Genomic DNA, 19,230 nt, shown 5'->3' with positions numbered 1-19,230 from the left:
TTTCTCCCTATGTTAAATAAAAATGTTATGCCTGTGCTTTTGTATATTTTTTTTCACCTTCACTGCCTGTATAACAAGAATTTATACAGTGAAAATAATACCATAACCAGGAGAGGCCTAGTGTACACCCAAACAATATAGGACAGGAAAGCAGGAATACTGTTGGCAGGGTGCAGAATTCAGCTTCCTACTGCATGTAAAGAAAGCAGGACAAAGCAGATTGCTTGCTGAGCACCTGTCAGAGAAAGACCAGCACAGCAGGTGAATGACAAGCCAAGGACACTTATTTTTGGTATATGTGACCCTAGGGCAATAGCCAGAAAGTTGTAGAGAAGCCTTTTCCTCTTCGGAGCTAAAAGGAAATGAGTTTAGCTTTGTAAGCACCTCAGTGTTACAGGAAAACGCACTTTGGATAGAACACATGGAAATAATGAGTCTGCAATGATACAGTACAGGTAGGCCAGCAGCATTACTCCATTTCCTCTTTATCAGTCTGGAACACCAGATTCATGAATAACCAGGATTACCCACAGAAGGTTGGACAGGCATAACAAGTGTCCTTTATTGTAGGAAAATAAGCACCATGCTGAGAAATATGAAGCATAAAATACCACAACTATATTGTACACTCACTACTGTTCCATAGATCGCCCCACATGGCTGAACATAAAACACTCTGATGTACTTCCCTTTATTTCTGGTCTGTGTGATCAGTTGAGAGACAGAGGATATTTATCCAGGTTTGGAGAGAGATAAAGTTGGTAGTTTATCTCTCTCAACGCTTTGATAAATCTCCCCCTTACTGTATACAGTAAGCAGGGTGATTATATGCCTCTCAAAGTAATAGTATAACAAAGGTAATTTATGTACTAAATGCTGAGGAAAGGATAGGTCTTCCTTTACTTCTTCACAGTACTGAGACATGTAATATTGGGAAACATTTTACCTTAACTAATAAATCAAATACAGTATATGTGAAGTAACGTGACACTGGCCAAGGTTATAAACCACTGTCATGTCTTATATTCCTCTTTATATAAGGAAAGTACTGTGCACGGAGATGGAAGATCACTCATTCTGATGTGTTAGAAACAACCTGGCTATGTGACCGACATAGGAGTAAAACAATCACATATGTAATGGCAGGACATGTCCCCTGTAACACAGTAAGGGCCAGATGCACAAAGCTTCAAAAGTGATAACATGGAGAGTGACACACAGCCAGCCAGCCAGCCAGCACCTGACAGTTTCAAACACAGTCTGTGACATGGCAGGTAGAAGCCGATTGGCTGACTGTTTATCACTCTCCATTTTATCACTTTTGAAGCTTAGTGGATCTGGCACATAATTTGTAACTGGCACTACAGGGGACATGATGATATGTAACTGGCACTACAGGGGACATGATGATATGTAACTGGCACTACAGGGGACATGATGATATGTAACTGGCACTACAGGGGACATGATGATATGTAACTGGCACTACAGGGGACATGATGATATGTAACTGGCACTACAGGGGACATGATGAAATGTAACTGGCACTACAGGGGACATGATGATATGTAACTGGCACTACAGGGGACATGATGATATGTAACTGGCACTACAGGGGACATGATGATATGTAACTGGCACTACAGGGGACATGATGATATGTAACTGGCACTACAGGGGACATGATGAAATGTAACTGGCACTACAGGGGACATGATGATATTTAACTGGCACTACAGGGGACATGATGATATGTAACTGGCACTACAGGGGACATGATATGAAACTGGCACTACAGGGGACATGATGATATGTAACTGGCACTACAGGGGACATGATATATAACTGGCACAACATATGTGCAAGAAAATTATTGCTTAGTATTCAAATTCAGTGCTTGACATAGTACACAAACCTTGTTTCAGGTTTTGAAATCTTGCTTCATGCACAAAAAATATAGTTGTGTGCACAACATAAATGCAAGACACATCTTTGAAATATGAAAATATTCCGAAATGCAGAATAATGCATTATCCAAAATGCTTTTGGTCCCGAGCATTTTTGGTTAGCGATACTCAACCTATATTAGTGTTGATTGTAGTAGATAGGCCCAAGTTTGAACTGCAGCATGGTAAAAATTGATAAATCACTTGGAAATGAATGTGCTCTTCAGTAATACTTTTACAACACCCCGTGCTTTCACGAATACTATCTACTATGCAGTTTGAATATGACAGGTCGATGGTCATAAGGTCAACATTTATTAGGTTATCATGAGAATGTCAACATGGTCATAATGTTGATGTTACCATGATGAATATCAACAAGAAGCAGTGATAAAATATAGACACGCAACTTCTGGGTCCTGGTGGTCACGTGAGTCACTTCCGGGAGAGAGCGGTGATCCTTTGGCATTCCACTGAGTATTTGTCACCTATCCATAAATTCAGCATTCTGCCAATGTCAACATTCTAAAAACTTTAACAGTGCATGTCAACATTTTACTACTATCAACATAACACAGAGGTGTCCACCTTTTGGCTACATCCCTTATTGTACTGCTAGTGTAGATGATAAAAGGCTGTGCTGCACTCCCAAATTTTAAAACCGTGTTCAAATTTTGCAACACAGGGAAGAAACCTAAGGGTGTTAGTAGAGAATACTAACGAGAGCTACTACATGGTGGCATGTATTATACTAAGCTTCAGGAGACCATGGGAGGCAACGGATAGAGGTAGAGACTAAAGGCTATATTAACAAAGCACACCGGACTTCACACTGAGCGGTGCTTTAAATTTAAGCTCCAACCCGCCAAGTCCATACTCTCCCAATGATTTTCAAACATAATACTTTGGTGTCAAAGAATTTATGAACCCAACCATTGGACCCACACTAGACATATGGTATTATAGAAGATCTAGGAACGGTAGTTTAAGTGTACCCCCCTCAGTCTCTACCTAGACAATCCTCTCTTCTAACCGGTTACTCAATGACATGCCTTTAACCATTAGTCAAGTGAAGTAGTTCCGGTAGGTTAAGACACCTAGTGCCAGATTTATCAAGCTTCAAAATGCAAGACAAAGGAGAGTGATAAACAGTCAGCCAATCAGCTCCTTACTGTCAGGTTACAGGTTGGGTTTGCAAAATAACAGGTAGGAGCTGATTGGCTGGTTGTTTATCACTGTCCACTTAATAAGGCCTAAATGATTAATGTATTGAAGTCTATTAAAAAAAAAAAATAATAACTTTAGGTCCAATGCAAATACGTAGTTGAGCCCAATTTCCAGTTATCCCCAGGTTTTAAGAATGTCTATTTTTCCCCTTAATACCGCCTTCTACATGCACATTCTGGACCTGGTGTTATTATGACTGTTCGGCATCTGCTCAGTACAGAGCCACATAGAACTTGGATAGAATCACTGGTACACAGCCTGGCATCTATTAGTGTGCATGGATAAATGCACTGTATGCTACTGATTTATATAGTAGGTAGATGTAACTGTATTTGTCACTGTACAGTATGGACAATTCTTAGCATATAGTGCATCAGCGCCTCTATTCTGTTTTCTGGATATATTTTATAGTATAGTATACAGTCTATCTGGCTCACCACTAAGAATACTTCTCTCCCCAAAAATAAGATAGACAGCATTGGTTTAGAACAATGTTTTATAATGGAATTTTTTTTAGACACACAGTACGGTTAGAATTTACAATATATGCTCTATACATTTATTATAGTATAAAGTTGGAAACACAGATGTCAACACCGTCCTAATTTATACAAGCACATTTGGATATTGATCTATAGAACATATTCAAAAGATATTGCAAAGGTAACCCTGTGTTTTTTAGGGTTGGAACGTGAAAAAAGGTAGTGTTTGCTAATCACATTCCAGCCTTACAGCCCTCCTCTCCTCCATACTGCCTTATTAGCAGAGTTCAAGCAGATGGTCTCCCACGTACCATAGAGAACCACAGAAAATGATAACTTGTATTTAAGATGCTAAGTACTGATAGTTATGTGTGCTGGTATAATGCCATTAGTATCCTGGTAATGTTGACACTCCTATTTCTAACTTGACCCATAAAGTATACATACATACATATACAGTATATTTGTTTTCTTATTTCCAGAGCAATTTACAAAAAGTAGAATAAAAAGTAGCCTAGAGGATGCAATTACTATGTCTGCTGTGAGAACACATACTGAACATGGAAACTGCAATGATGGTGTAATATCTAGTTGCCTCACTAAGCACCACAATAACAGTGTTGCGTCTGACTCCAATGCAGTGCAACTGAAGCAAACTGAGAAGAGTGCACAGGGCACAGGAATGTCTCCGAGAAGAGATGAATCTGTATTGGCTAGTATTGGGGTTACCCTATAACAGCCCTTGTCCTAAAGATTTGAGATTACCAAGTATGAAAGTTTGGCACAGACATATAAGTGCTTTATAAAAAACAAAAACATTTAACTCGTCCTCCTCCTAAATAAAATGTTGACTACTAGTAAAATGCTTTTTACGTGAAGCAGTAACGTGACTTTGTGCAGATACTCTCCCACTCTAAAGACCGTTGCTTTCATTTACCAAAGACATTTAAGGGATCATCGAATGCAGTGGAAACCTTGGCATCCGGTTGCGTTTCAGATGCTGGCTGATTTGACTTTGTTTTTGGTTTTGTCTTCTTTACATTGGAAGTTGAGGCTGAAAATATATCATCTGCATGGGGGGAAATAAAAAACAGTGATTTACTATATAGCACTAAAATCCATCACAAAGGAAGCAGTCACTACATTAAGGGTTTGGTTTGCTTGGCAGTCCTTCCAATCAGCAAAGTCATACCACCTGGGTATTCACAGGATAAAATGAGCGAGTGGAGACAGAGCCTACCTAACATGCACTCTATGGAAAGGGCTCGTCTGCAGAGCAGACAATCCTGTTCATTCATTCAGCAGGACATAAACCATTTCTTACATCGCACCTTTTTTGTAATATGTGGTATTTATTTTAGCATGTAAGCTAGACATCAGAATACATACCCATGTCATCGTCAAATATGGACTTGGGCTCCACCTTCTTTTTTGACTTTTTGTCCTTCGGTTTGTGCGTGAGATCAGCAAAAATGTCCATATTGTCGTCAAAGAGATTGGCTTCTGAAGCTGCCTTCTCCTTTGGTTTCTTCACTGGTTTGATGGCTTCAGCTGCAAATATGTCATCCTTATAAGACAAAAAATATCATCATCATCACCACTAGTAACTTATTCCAAACTATGCTTCGTCAGACTATAAGCTGCTTAGGACCCTTGCCCACCGCTATTGAAATGATGTGCCTGTTTGCCACATATGTGCAAATAAAAACCATTCTATTCCGTGTACTCGTAACTACATCGGCAGTCATTGTTGACTTTGTCAGTGCTTGTGTTGTGCACTTTTGGATGCTACTGCTCCATCACTGCACCTTAGTACACACCCACTAGTAGTTAGGAAGAGCAGTTACACTAGTGTTTTGGCGGTCCCCTTCCCACAAATTTGTATCCATCATTGCAGCCTTCTATTTAATTTCACTAGTTTATACATGTAGGGGAACATTTACTAAACCTTCTAAAAATTAGGAGTTGAAGTGTTGCCCATAATGTAACAACCAAGCAGATCTGGGCTTCCATTACTCTATTATAGCCTAGAAAATGATAGCCTGGTTCAATGGTCTGTTTTAGAAGCTTTAACCCCTTGAGCGGTGGGTTTTTCTCCGGCAGGACATCATACCTACCAGGGCAGGGTTTTTCCTGCCCCAGAAATACCCACCACAGACGGAGCAGACCACGCCCACCCTCCCCTCCCCTCCGGCGCCGTACGCGGGAGTTCCCCTGCCTCCACCATTCACAGCAGGCTTGGGGATGTTCGGGGCGGCTCAAGGGGACTCGGTGCCCAAACTATCCCGAGCAAGGTGGGGAGCTTCAGCATACGATCGCCGGAGCAGAGGGCAGCGACAGCAGGAGGAGCGACTGGGGGGGTTGCCCCGAGAGGAACAGCTGCAGGTACCACTGGCGCGCCCCTGCATATTGGTAGTAGCGGGAAGCCCGCTGTGCCTGGAAAATTTCCGGATATACCACACAAAAGGTTAATAAATCTACCCAGGGTGTTCAAACTGAAAATCCAAATAAAAATAACAGGCCACTTAAATGAATGGGAAAGGTTTTCAAATATATTTTTTATGTAATTGCAACTCCAGTGGGTAAGGTGGCTTCAACACAAAAGTGAAAAATATATTAAGATATGTATGTAAATGCATCTTTTCATACAAAGTGTAAACCAGGTTAGAAATTCGGATTTGCATCAGTCCTTTCATGTCCTCTTTTAAAGGGAACTTACATTATCTCACAGTGATCCAGTACTCTGCATACCTAACAAAAGCCAAGGATGAGAAAGCAGCTGATTGGTGGCTGGTCCCACTGAAGGGGCATGCCACTGTGAAGTGCAGGCATGGCAAGGCTACAGATTACTCCCAAAACATAGTACTGGCTCATGCACAACTGTACCCAATGAAAAACTGGGGAGGACATCCACAATATAGAAGATGGGGTTTTCCCCCAGAGATCATTGGGCCTTAGAAGGCAGCCTAGGACAGCGAACCGAACAAAGATGCCTTTCGTAAACAAAAGTTACTCTGTTGCCTTCATGGTCAGAACTAGTTTAAAGAAATGAAATATACATCGATGGGAGTTCTAAGAGGGATGTTGCCTATAGCAACCAGATTCTACTTGTTATTTATTTAGCACCTTCTAGAAAATAATATATAGAATGTGATTGGTTGATATGGGCAACACCCATCTTCAATAGAACACCTATCTTAGTAAATTTAAGCCTACATTTTATTAATGGTAGAAGACTGTTTCTTTGCTGTTTAAACTAACAAAAAAACTAAAACAAATAGAGAACACTGTGTGCTCCATGGATCAATAAATGGAGATGAACCCTTTCAGTGCCAATATCTGTGAGAGATTCACAAAAATATCCGCAAAAAAATGCCAACATCACTGAGAGTGATGCGCAAAATATCAGCTAAACATGCCAGCGTTGCTCACATTTGTTATATGAATTCAAATAAGAACTGTTATGGAAAAAAAGATTATATTTCCTATAGAAGGTAAATATTACAGGGCATTATGATAAATAAAAAGGTTTGCTGGGCAATTTTCACACCAATTTTGACACATTCGCTTGGCACTCAAAGGGTTAAGTCCACTGATATACACACACACACAAAAAACAACATTTACCTCAAATAGATCACTAGTTGTAGGCTTAATATCTTTTGAAGGAACAGGCACACTATCTAGTCTCCTCTGAGGTTTCTGAATCCCAAATAGATCATCCTTCGGATCCTTGTCTATTACAGAGGTGGGCTGTGGGGCTTTCTGGTCTTTGATGGATTTAAAAGGGTCATCATCACTACCATCATCAATCGCCACAGTTGGAAACTTCTTTTCCTGAGTCACGACAGACTTTTTGGTAAACTCATTCACAAAGGGCTCTTCTTTCTGTTGTCTGGAGACAACTGGGTTAGGCAATGAAGTATTTGAAAAAAGATCAGAACCAAATAAGTCATTTATATCAGGTGTCAGAGGATTTACAGCAACTTTGGTATTTGCTCTGGACTGTACATCGTTCTCTGAAAGAGACAGCTTCATCGTAGAGGTTTTCTGATTTCTATCCAACTGCCGCCTTGATTCACCAAATCCAGCTTCAGAGTTTGTATCTGATGTGGTTGATACTGGTGATGACTCGTCAAGCCCTCCAGTCTCCCCAGAGTCTTGAGAGGAGAGTTTTCTGCCCAATCGTGTAGGAAGTCTTCTTTTGCCACCAACTTTGACACGAGACTGATGATAAAAAAAAAACAGATGTACAAAATACTCAGAATAATGTGGACAACAGCAAAAGTACATAGTGAAAAAAGGGGACCAATAAGGCAGCTGTATAATTCAGTTTATTTGGAATACTGTCCCTAATTCAGTATAGATGATCCTGTCCCCTGATGCAACTGTCTAAATTGAACCGCAATTTGTAATTTTCTTGTTTTTCGCTCATCTATGTATTGTCAGGTGCTGCGGAAACCTTGTGGCACCATATAAATATACAAAAATAATAATAATAATAATAATACCTTATTGGCGCTGAAAAGTGTATCAACTTGAGCTGTTGTGTCAAAGCTCGCAGCTTCTGCGCTTTTGCGGACCATGTCTGTGCTTCGTGTGGATCCAGCGACTGATGTTGCTGCAGTGTCTATCTCTGGAGCAACAGACCTTGCACCTGACAGCTTGGGAATTGCACCTGGTAATAGCGCTGCTGGGTTAATGAGCAAATTTGCCTGCAATAAAAAAGCATCTGCATTAGGTTTTTGTGTTTACCTTTGCTGCACATAGAATGTATGCTTTTAGCTTTTGTAGTAGAAGGAACAGTAGAAGTATATTTTAGGGAATGTTGTATTGGGAAGAGAATAAGCCACATGCACTGCCAAGGTCAGTCCAGCCCAATGCCAAGGATTCACTAGCGAGAGGAAGGAAACTGCAAACATTTTAGTTCCCAGTGATGCAGAGGACAACTCTCGGAGCAAAAGCAGAAGAATAAAAGGAGAGTATAATAATCTAATATAGGGTTCTATAGTTACTTGTAGTTTTCCAATCCGAGAGGAAGGATTTTTTGTTTTAACTGGTGTCGGATCTGTGGGTTTCTGAACAAAATGAAAGTGGATTAAAACAGCAGCATCTGTAGTAGCATATTTTTCTGACCTGTTTATAATGGCAAACAATACCAGGAGTGTGCATGTTCTTCATAAGATGGCACTTTATTGTGTACACCATTCTAGAACTACGTAACACATCACCCATTTCCCCCAGAACAGCCTGTACGTTTTGTGGCATGAATTCAAGGTCGTGTAAACCTCTCTCACCCTTGCTGATATGAATAGCATCATGTGACGGCAGCACATCGATTTAATTCAAATTGTTTATTGTTACTTCAACATACAAAAATGCATAAGTGAAATTACAATGCACTGTCACAACTCCAGTAAAATCTTTAAAATACAACAAACAATGTGAATCTCCTGTATACACATCCCACGGGTGACTGGATTCCCACAGTTGTCTCTCTGACATCGGGCTGGAATGTGCTAGCCCCCATCGGGCTCCTGACAGTCAGGATTCCGATGTCAGAGAAATGACCATACCCATCGACCGATGGGCCTTTACACTGGGTACACACTAGTACAGTGGTTCCCAAAATCACGGCATCCTGGAGTATCAGAATTTGCTTTTGCACCTCCAAATCACCCCTGCAGGTGTGCCAAGGCTCCCATGGTGCTATGGTGCACAGTTTGGGAACCACTGCATGACAGCAATCTCAGTGACAGTTAGTGATGTCTTCTGATCACCCTGCTGCAGGGTCAACCAGAAGATATTGCTCATGATGCTGAATAGTTTCTCTGTCAGCAAATGTTTCTCTGTCAGCAAATGTGTGCAGTTGCCAATGCAGGGTACTGACGACCATCCGATTGGCCGGCTACACATCGTTCTGATGTGTAGCCGGCCCTAAAGTGTATTTGTTGCCAATACGCATTGCTGCTGTCCCTTCTGTGGCCAATCAATTCACTAGAAACCTGAGACATCACTGATGCACTGCCATGATTAATATATATAGGTGCATGGTCATTCATTCTGTCCATCCACAACACAGATGCCTCTGCTGTAGGTGACCTGACCACTTCATGTAGCTTATTAGGGTTTTAAACAGAACCAACACTTTAGACAGAGGATGTACATTAATACATTTAACAAGGCCTTTTTTTTTTTATATGTTGTGTAGAAGTAATCTCCCTCTAATGTCTTTAGAATATTTACCTCGTGTGTTCCAGGCAATCTGTCAGCGTCATTAGATGTTTCCAAACTCTCTTTTTTGATAACCGTTTTCTTTTCTTGCACCTTCTAAAGAAATAGTCATCAATAGAATTACACCTTCTATGTAGATTGCAAGCCCTGTGGAGCAACAACCTTATCTTGCACACGTAATGTTGATTATGAGTATGAAATATTTTTTTAAATAAACGGCAGACATTTCTAAAATAAAAACTGCAGCACAGGCACAAATGTTTTTTTACCTAATCTGTAATCTGCAGTGTGTAGTATTCTTTTTTTTTAGTACCGTTTCTAAAATTTATCATCTGATGTGTATCTTTGGGCAACTACCTTTTTTATTTGCACCAGCTGTCCAAAAGATCATCAATTAGTTCATCAACTAAGCGGATCATAAAAATAATAACTTAAAGAATTCTACCAAATAAGCAAACAAAAAAATAAAAAAAAAATCACAACATCCATAAATCCACATTCAAAATATTCAGTGCACCCAGTGTTCAACATTCTAGCATAGGTTTAAAATTCTGTATTTCATGTATGGTTTCATTGTGGGTTTTACAGAATCAGAGCAGACTTTTCACATCATATATACATACCGGAGGCTTTTTAGGTTTAGCCGTACTAAAGAGATCATCTTCTGTATCATCCCCAAACAATCCTACTCCAGATGACGGTTTGGTATTGCTGGGCTTCTCAGACTAAAGAACAGACAGTAACTATTAGCCTGGGAGCACAGCAGAGAGACTACATGAACACTGACAAATTCTCATAAAATGGTCGCAATATGCCTGCATATTTGAAGCCGCCTCCCCCTTGCCTTCCTCAAATCAAATTATTACTGTCAGTCAATCACTGTGTCCTAATCCCCGCTACAACCGCCATTACATGACCATTTTGGCACATGTGCTTTGTGTATGCGCATCAGAAACATCATCTCTGAATCAGGCCCATGGGTTTGGTCTTGTAACAGGATGTTTAACATTCATCATGGAAAAATCAGTACAATGACCAGAATTAGAATATTCACATGCACATTGGTGTACAACCTAAGGTAAGCAACAAACACTTGTTGTTGGCTCATCAATACAGACCCATGTGACTTACAGTATAAGCAGCCACAAAACTAGTAATAACCAGATAAGCACATTTACAACTGAAGTAGTAGTGTACACACAGTGTGATTACGATTTAGACTATATAGTATAGCAGAGATCTGTACTATATAGCCTTGCCTGCACAGTCTATTTATCAAATGAGTTAGAGTTCCATTCAGTTTTGCTTATATAAGCAAAATCAAATAGAAAAATAGACTACATCAAACCGTGTGTGCACCCTATTACATAAAAAGGGAGGAGACCGGAAACTGAAACATTTGTATAAACATCGTATAAAAAAAAAAAAATAAATCGGCAGTATTTATCTCAATCTCTTTTTGTTAATTCATGTTAAGTAGTCGAAAAACAATTATAATTAAAGAACTTACTGATTTTTTACTAGTGCTGGCAAAAAGATCTACATCTGGATCATTATCCTGCTGTAATTCCTGACTGAAGAGAAGTTCCTCATCCTGGAACACACCAGTGCTCTTCCCCTGTGGGGCCTTCTCCAAGGAGTCCTAGCAAGAGAAAGAAGGAAGGTCCGCTTAAGAATGAAGATCTTAAACCGCCTTCATTGGTGAGGGTGCCTACTGGTTTTCACTTAAAAACTCTGCAGCCATGTCATTGCAATATGTCATTGTTGGATAAAATAGTATTGGCTAGACTTGCTAAGCAGGAGCTAGAAGCAAGTAGTAACTATGCTGACATCTCTCAAGGTCTATAGCGTTTCATATTGGCTCCTGCAGTTGGTCAAAGTAAAATTAGTTGGGAGAACTTCTGCACCTTACAAACATCCTCCATAAGTCTGGAGGAAAAGGGAACGGGGACCAGTGTATTCAGCACAAATGGAAAAATCTCTTTAAACGATGGTACCCATGAGCCCGCTTTAAATAAGCAGTAGTGCTATCAACGGCCCTTTGTGAACTTTCCATTTATGCAATGGTAAGTTCACATACTTATATAAGTGCTCATTACAGTATAATCAGGAGTACAGGCACCATCACTGACTATTACAGACAATAGGGAAGCTGAAGGTTTAGCAACAACATATATACTAGTAGCTCTCAGTTACTGTATTACTAAAAAATAAATGAATAATAAATATGTGGCACTAAACCATTATATCCCCTTTCTAGGGGACACTACTAAACCGTAGTGTGTAAAGAGCAAGAAAGTAAGCCCCGCAGATCCAAAATAAAAGAATTTGCTCAACAGCAGGAAACTAAGAGCAGAGAACTAGCACATAAATCACCACGACCAAACCAGACCCGGCACAAAGGCCAGGATAAGAGAGCTGGGAGTGAAAACTAAGTGACTCAGGGGTAGATGTATGAAGCAGTGATAAGGGAGGATAAGTGAGCCAGGAGAAGTAGCAACCAATCAGCTGCTCTGTATAATTTTATATTATGCAAATTATAGATGTTATTTCAGTGGTGATTGGTTGCCAGGTTGCCATGGGCCACATCCTCTGGCTCATTTCTCCCTTATCATGGCTTCATACATCTACGACTCAGGGGTAGATGTATGAAGCAGTAATATGGGAGGAGAAGTGATAAAGTGTCTGGTACTTTATCACTGGCCAATCAGCTCCTCACTGTCCCTTTTTAAACACAGCCTGTAACTAAACAGTCAGGAGCTGATTGGCTTGTGATAAGGTAGCAGGCACTTTATCACTTCTCATCCATCTACCCCACAGTGACTAAAGGCTTAAAAGTAGAACAAGTCTGGTTAAAAAAAAAAAAAACAATGGTGACCTAAGCAGTTATTGCAGGTCCCAGTCTGGCACGTAGGGCAGGGGGTGGAGATCTGCTCTACAGGAGAGTGCACCAGGGAGGGAGATTGCATGCCCCATCTCAACCCACGGCTTGTGCGGAGTACTTTGCAAGATGAATGCCATGTAAGCACTCAGTGGCTTACACCTTTAGCTAGACCATTTAGATCTCCGTATAGGCTATTTTGTTACTTTAATCATTAGCTCATCACCCTGTGGCCCTGGCATAGAGAAGCCTGGCTTAGAAGACAATAAATATCTGTAATTACTTCCAGGACTCTTATTTGTTGCTGGCCTTAAACCTTAAGCGTAACGATTTTCCTCCAGTGATTTCCAAGAAGCAGTAATTCTTCTTTGTTAAATATAACCCAAAAGATATTTCTAAGCCTCAACTTTGTCACAGCTCATTAACCCCCAAGTGGAGCCAAAGTGGCAAGTCTCAGCTTTCCCCCCCCCACGAGCAGCTACAAGGAGCCACTCCACTGGGCCACTAAGAACAGAGGAATCCTCTGCATAACTACAATGGATTCTACCACATAACACTCTCGCAAACTAATTTCTGTTTTTTGATGCTGCAAATAATTTCTCTATACTAAAACAAACATTTACTAAACCGATACAGTACAGTAAGTCATTGTAAATAAAGCCTTACCTGCAGCAAAAGTGGAGGTGTGTGTGTGTGTGAGAGGGGTTGGGTCACTCACAGTAACCCATTAGAATGTTTAAAAATACAAACAGTAACATTAATCCGCAGAAACATATTTAAAAAATATAATTTATATATTTGATCCAATTAAACAAACGGACACTTAAAAAAACTCCAAAACCTAGCTGATACACAAAGCTTTTCCTTTTGTATCCTTCTGTCCCCTCTCACACGGGCCAACATCTAGTGCCATCAGGCACTTACCTCTCCAGAATCCTGCGGTGTCACTTTAGTTGGAAACTGATCTTCCAGATTGTTTTCTTCATCCCCAAAGAGACTCAGAACATTTTTACTCTTTGTGTGCTTAGAGGTTAGCGGAGAGGCTGAAAAAAGGTCATCAACTGGTTCTGGCCGAGAAGCTGCTTTTACCTAGTTAGTGAAAGGACGAAAAACAAAAAAAATATTAGAAAATTTGAAATACATCAAAGTGCTCAATGACTTCTTGCATCCCAATTTTTTGTGGTACATATTGTCAGAATGTGAAAATTGTACAAGAAATGGCCAAGGACTGCACCATCCTTATAGTAAGGCATCAGACTAAGGCTGGGTACACATTGGCCAATATATTGGCCATTCAGTGATTCTCTAGAAGCAGTAATTCTTTTTCAGCCGATATATTGTGGGTGCATCGGTGGGTGTGTACCCTCGATATTTCTGACTGACGTCGCTCACAGACATACTGTATTGCTTGTCCCTGCCGCACAGCTGTTGGCCGATATATATTTGCAGATATATCGGGAATCATACTCTGTGTGCGGGCGATCTGCAGATAACCTATACACTAGCTGCAGAGGCCGCCAACACTACTGGGTGGGTAAATGTAAAGGTCTACCCAGTCAGGCACAACACATCAGCCAATAGTCATCAGATAGGCCGGCGGATCAGCTGATCAGTCGCCAAGTGTGTACCTGATATAAGCAGGTGTTACACCAAGCAGTGAAGAACATGCATAAGAAGTTGCCCCATAGCAACTTATCAGCTGCTACCAACATTTTATAGAATGTACTTGACAAGTGTAGCTATAAACAGACTAACCACTATATAATAACAGACTATTCGCAAATGATACATAAACAAGTTTTATTCCATTAGTTTCACAAGTTTATCACTGAAGTAGTAATGTTAATATGTTCATACAGCTTGTTTCAGAGCTGTGTGCGTAAATAACACTTATCCAACTAGGTAAACCAGAGTTAGTTAGGCAAATATATGTGCATGGTATGTGGGTGCATAGATGTGTGCATAAGCCTGCTGGTGAGTTACACAAAAAACAAGGTAAAAAAAAAAAAAAAAAAAGAACATAAAAAAATCAACAAATGTAAAAAAAAAAAGAGAGTCTTTAGTCTCATAAAAGAAGCTTCCAGTCCAGTAGTGACTCCTTCCGCCTGGATGCCTCTAAACATGCGTTTCTCAAACTCTACCCTTATGGAACCCTAACATTATGTGTTGAAAGGTATCCGCCTGTAGATCTATTGTGTTGGTCAATTAACACACCTGTACTCCAGTCAGATGTCTGGAAAACATGGGCTGTTAGGCTTCCATGAGGAGCGGGGTAGGAAACACTGCTCTAGGTAAAATACCTGTGAGTAGCAGTGATACTAGATAATTAAGTAGTGAGTAACTCATCAGGGACCGATCTCTTTTCTAATACGCCTTTCAAGCTTGCTGATTTTGGAAACAGGCAGCTTGTGTAGAACAGATATGGCTTTGTTCTTTGCAGCTATTTTACTAAAACAGTATCCACTTTATAGAACACAAAAAGATAAACTTACCATCTAATGGTGCCCACACATGGTGTGATGCTCGGATCGATTGCAGTTCAAATCGCACCATGATTCTTTTGGCTTGCGATATGTGCGCTCCCACGTAGTTCATATCGCAAGCCAAAAAGTATGTGCAGCCAGTACTTTCTGTACTAGATCGCATCTAGTTCACATTGCACACAATTGTGAAGTTTCGTATGCAATTTTAACTAGATGTGATGCGATCTAGTAGAAAAGACTTTAGCACAAATAGCTCCGTGTGTGGGCACCATAACTTTTACATGGTGTGTTGCTCCAACAGATATGGCAATTTCTCTACACCAAAAGCCCTAATCCACAAATACAGCTTATGTAATAAGATGGCCACATGTGCAAAGGAGTAGCATCTTGCACCATCAGGAGGAAGCAGTTGGGCACAGTGAACAGTTTCCAAGAGTGAAGGTGCCCCTAGTGGCATACGCAAGGTGCCCCTAGTGGCATTGTTTAGGAATTAAGATTTACTGGTGCAAGATTATTGTAAGAATCAGTCAATTTCTATGCAAAGTGCACTGTTTAAAACAATAAAAACCTATATAAATTTCAATTACAGTTAGGGTTAGGTTACACAAAATTTAAATGTATCTAGCACCTATGAAAAAGATTTACTAACATACTGTACTTTCCCCCCTCTTTTAGTGAACAAGGAGCTGCTACACAGAGCCCATTTGTAATAAACAAACGCAAAGTTAATTTAATTTTCCACCTTTAATATTGAGGTGGAGGGAAACGTGCAAAAGGACCAATTGCAAGCATCATTCTCTCAACCACAACTGGTGATTGGTGCTCACTATTGTTGATACTTATTATTGGCCAGATCTGTGGGAGAAAAGGAGGAATCAGTGGAGACATTGAGGGCTTTGGCTAGGGGAAAGGGCACATTCTTAACTCTTTGCCATAGGTGATAGCACAGCATTAAAATACCAGTATGTATTATCCAATGCTATTTGTACTATACCGGATTTTCTCTTTTCGGTACAGATGACAGCTGATCTTGTGATGCACGGACCGGTACTTTATGTTCAGGCTTTTCATCTTTATCATTAAACAAGGAGACCTTTTCGTTTTCTATTTTTGCGAGAACTTCTGTATTTGACGCATTCTGTTGTAAAAGAGAAAATAGATTCTACAGTATATAGAGCTTAGCTGCCGTGTTTAACAGTATAGTACAATTAGACACCATAGCATTCACAAAGTTATTAGGAACTAGTAATATTTACCCAGCCGGTCACTGCTGTGGGTGCATGCCGGATTATTATATAAACAATATGTCAAACTGGATCATTCCACATGTGTTCAGCAATAGAATGTATCAATCAAGTCCATTCCACCAGTCTCAGTATTTTATTAGCTGAAGGTGTTATATATATATATATATATATATATATATATATATATATATATATATATATATATATATATATATATATATATATATATATATATATATATATATATATATATATAATTCCCATTATCCCCTTGCGACACCTACCAAAGACTGGCCCACTGGAGGAGATGGGGTCACTCCCGCTGCAAACAAAGGTTCTTCACCGTTTTCATCTTCTTCAAACAATAGAGAAACACGATGATGCTTCTTCTGGCTGGAAACAGAATATAAAAGGTTACTTATACCCCTTTTACACCAAAATCCCTGGTCGGACCCTGGTCTTTGAACACAGGAGTTTCCAAGGTTGGACCCAGCTTCATACCCCATTTACACAGCACTGTGACCCAGGTCTGCGCTGTTTACACTGAACCTGGGTCAGCCCTGCTTTTCCCTATGGATGACATTAAAAATGTCCATTTTAGGACCGATAAACTGCCATCTAACCTTCCGTCAATGATTTAAAATAAAAATTAAAAGACATGACAAGTTAGCATTGAAAAATGTTGGTTTTTTTATTTTGTAAAATATTTTTCAAAAAGTTTTATTCAGTGTTCAAGCATACATAGCGGTATAAAAGTGCAGCATCACCCATTCGGTCCCTGCAGCAGCAGACCGAATCTCCCATGTGCCCCCCCCAGCCCCCCCCCCCCCCCCCCCAAAAAAAAAAATAATATAAATAATAATGCATCCAATTATGATTTGTGTGCACTGCCCGTATCCTTCCTGGCTGCTGTCTTTTGCCACTGCAGCGCACTGTGGAAAGGCGTCCAGCACTTCTGGTATCCTTTCAGCACTACCTGGATGTCCCAACCTGGGTTGGGACCATTTACACCGCCCACGACCCAGGTCCAACCAGTGTTCAACCCTGGTCAGGACCTGGGTAGAAGACCAGTGTTACTGGACCTGGGTTGGCCCCTTTTACACCAAAGCTGACCTGGGTCCGACCTGGGTCCAACCTGGGTTATTCCTTGGTGTAAAAGGGGTATTAACTATACTTTGCCCATACAAAACTAGAGGATAGTGTGAGCAATTGTGCTCAGGAAGGGGCTTCTGAATATCGTTCATAATCTCACCTAGTGTGCACAGTGTGCGTAACGCGCTCCCTCATGCCGTTAATGAGGATTGAGGTCTTCTGAACATGCAGGTCCAATGATCTATATAGTCAAATGACCTGCCTGTTCAGAAAGTCCTGTTGACATCACTGAACTATATTGCATTCTGATATCGTTAAGTGTGTACACACAATATTGGGATCCACAGCTGATATTGTTAATTATATTGGCAGCAGCCCCCCATCATTTAGGGTGTATGGGGCTTAACACTGTATGTGTAGTGCAGCATATGCGGGTAGTGGATGCAGTGTAAGAGGTAGTGTAGCGCAGCATATGCAGAGAGTGGATGCAGGGACAAGGGGTATCTTAATGCACTGCGCGCAGGGTGGGGATGCAGGGTGAGCGGCAGTGTAGTGCAATGTGTGCTGAGATGAGTAGTAGTGCAGTACAGTGCAATGCAGGGTCTGCGGGAAAGGAGTGCAGGGTAGAGGATGCTGCGTAAGCAATAGTGCAGTGTGTGTAGAGATGGGGTACAGGGTGAGCAGTAGTGTAGTGTGTGAAGAGTGAGCAGTAGCATAGTGCAGCATGTGCAGGTAGGGGGTGCAGGGTAAACAGTAGCGTAATGCACAGGTTGTAAGTAGGGGGTGCAGGGTAAACAGTAGTGTACTGTGTGTTGGTAGGGGATGCATGATAAGCAGTAGTGTTTTTTGTGTACCTAAGAGACAGGGAGCAACCCAATCTCCTAGGGGCCCCGGCGCTGGTTGATGGAGATATATAATTAATAGATAAAAATACAAAAACAACTCTTAATGAGTAAATTTAAGAAAAATATATATATAAGATGTGTTCTGATTGGCTGCTGCAGAAGTGAGAAGTCTGCCAGACTTCAAAAAGTGGAAGAAAAAACTGTTTTTTCTTTCCACAACAAATGTATGCAAAGAGGAAACACACTGCGCTGTCAATCAGAACTGTGATGATAGCAATATTGCAATAAAAATAAATATATATAAGCACACCAAGGACAATGAGTGGAGGACACGCTGAATTTGACTGTAAAAAATACTTTATATGGACATAAAATAAATTGAAAGATAAGGTAGGTAATAAACTAAAATTGGAGTATAATAAACACTAAACACATACAAATATGACCATAAATAATATATTAAGATTGAGGTGGGTAATTAAACTAAAACTGGAATATAACTGACATATAACATGGACCACAAACGATATGCTAAGATTAAGGTGGGTAATATACTAAAATTGGAGTATAATGGACACAAATGCATATATTAGTACATAGTAAAATACTTGGTGTTAGGCCAGTATAATAAGAATAAAATAGCAGACTTTGTGATTTTCATAAACCACCGTAGGCTGGCGTCCCAGCGGGGATGTGGGGGTGGTGTAGAGATAAGGGTAGAAATGTCCCTTTAATGGATTGCCGTTCTGGAGTGGATACAAATAAAAGTAGTAGTGTAGTAGCAGTAGTGTAG

General features: G+C 40.4%; 1 protein-coding gene across 6 annotated transcripts in view; it reads right to left on the bottom strand.

The window, feature by feature from the left end:
• Nucleotides 1–3,651: 3,651 nt before the first annotated feature.
• The window catches only part of LOC146008979 (WASH complex subunit 2C-like), a 39,076-nt gene continuing 23,497 nt past the window's right edge, over nucleotides 3,652–19,230 (bottom strand). For 3 of the 6 annotated variants that reach the window (XM_083148864.1, XM_083148862.1, XM_083148867.1), the window contains 11 exons: nucleotides 16,785–16,893; nucleotides 16,248–16,391; nucleotides 13,695–13,859; nucleotides 11,400–11,531; nucleotides 10,513–10,614; nucleotides 9,902–9,985; nucleotides 8,671–8,733; nucleotides 8,167–8,370; nucleotides 7,283–7,882; nucleotides 5,045–5,222; nucleotides 3,652–4,724 (listed from right to left, as the gene is read on the bottom strand). In XM_083148864.1, the coding sequence (XP_083004990.1) occupies nucleotides 4,585–4,724; nucleotides 5,045–5,222; nucleotides 7,283–7,882; nucleotides 8,167–8,370; nucleotides 8,671–8,733; nucleotides 9,902–9,985; nucleotides 10,513–10,614; nucleotides 11,400–11,531; nucleotides 13,695–13,859; nucleotides 16,248–16,391; nucleotides 16,785–16,893 (1,921 nt within the window). In that variant the 3' untranslated portion in view covers nucleotides 3,652–4,584. The remainder of the gene's footprint in view (nucleotides 4,725–5,044; nucleotides 5,223–7,282; nucleotides 7,883–8,166; nucleotides 8,371–8,670; nucleotides 8,734–9,901; nucleotides 9,986–10,512; nucleotides 10,615–11,399; nucleotides 11,532–13,694; nucleotides 13,860–16,247; nucleotides 16,392–16,784; nucleotides 16,894–19,230) is intronic. The other 3 variants (XM_083148863.1, XM_083148866.1, XM_083148865.1) reach the window with 3 other exon arrangements.

Source organism: Crinia signifera, chromosome 6, assembly GCF_055691185.1.
Source record: "Crinia signifera chromosome 6, ASM5569118v1, whole genome shotgun sequence".
In the NCBI taxonomy this organism is placed as follows: Eukaryota; Metazoa; Chordata; class Amphibia; order Anura; family Myobatrachidae; genus Crinia; species Crinia signifera.
This window is presented reverse-complemented; position numbering and strand designations above follow the sequence as displayed.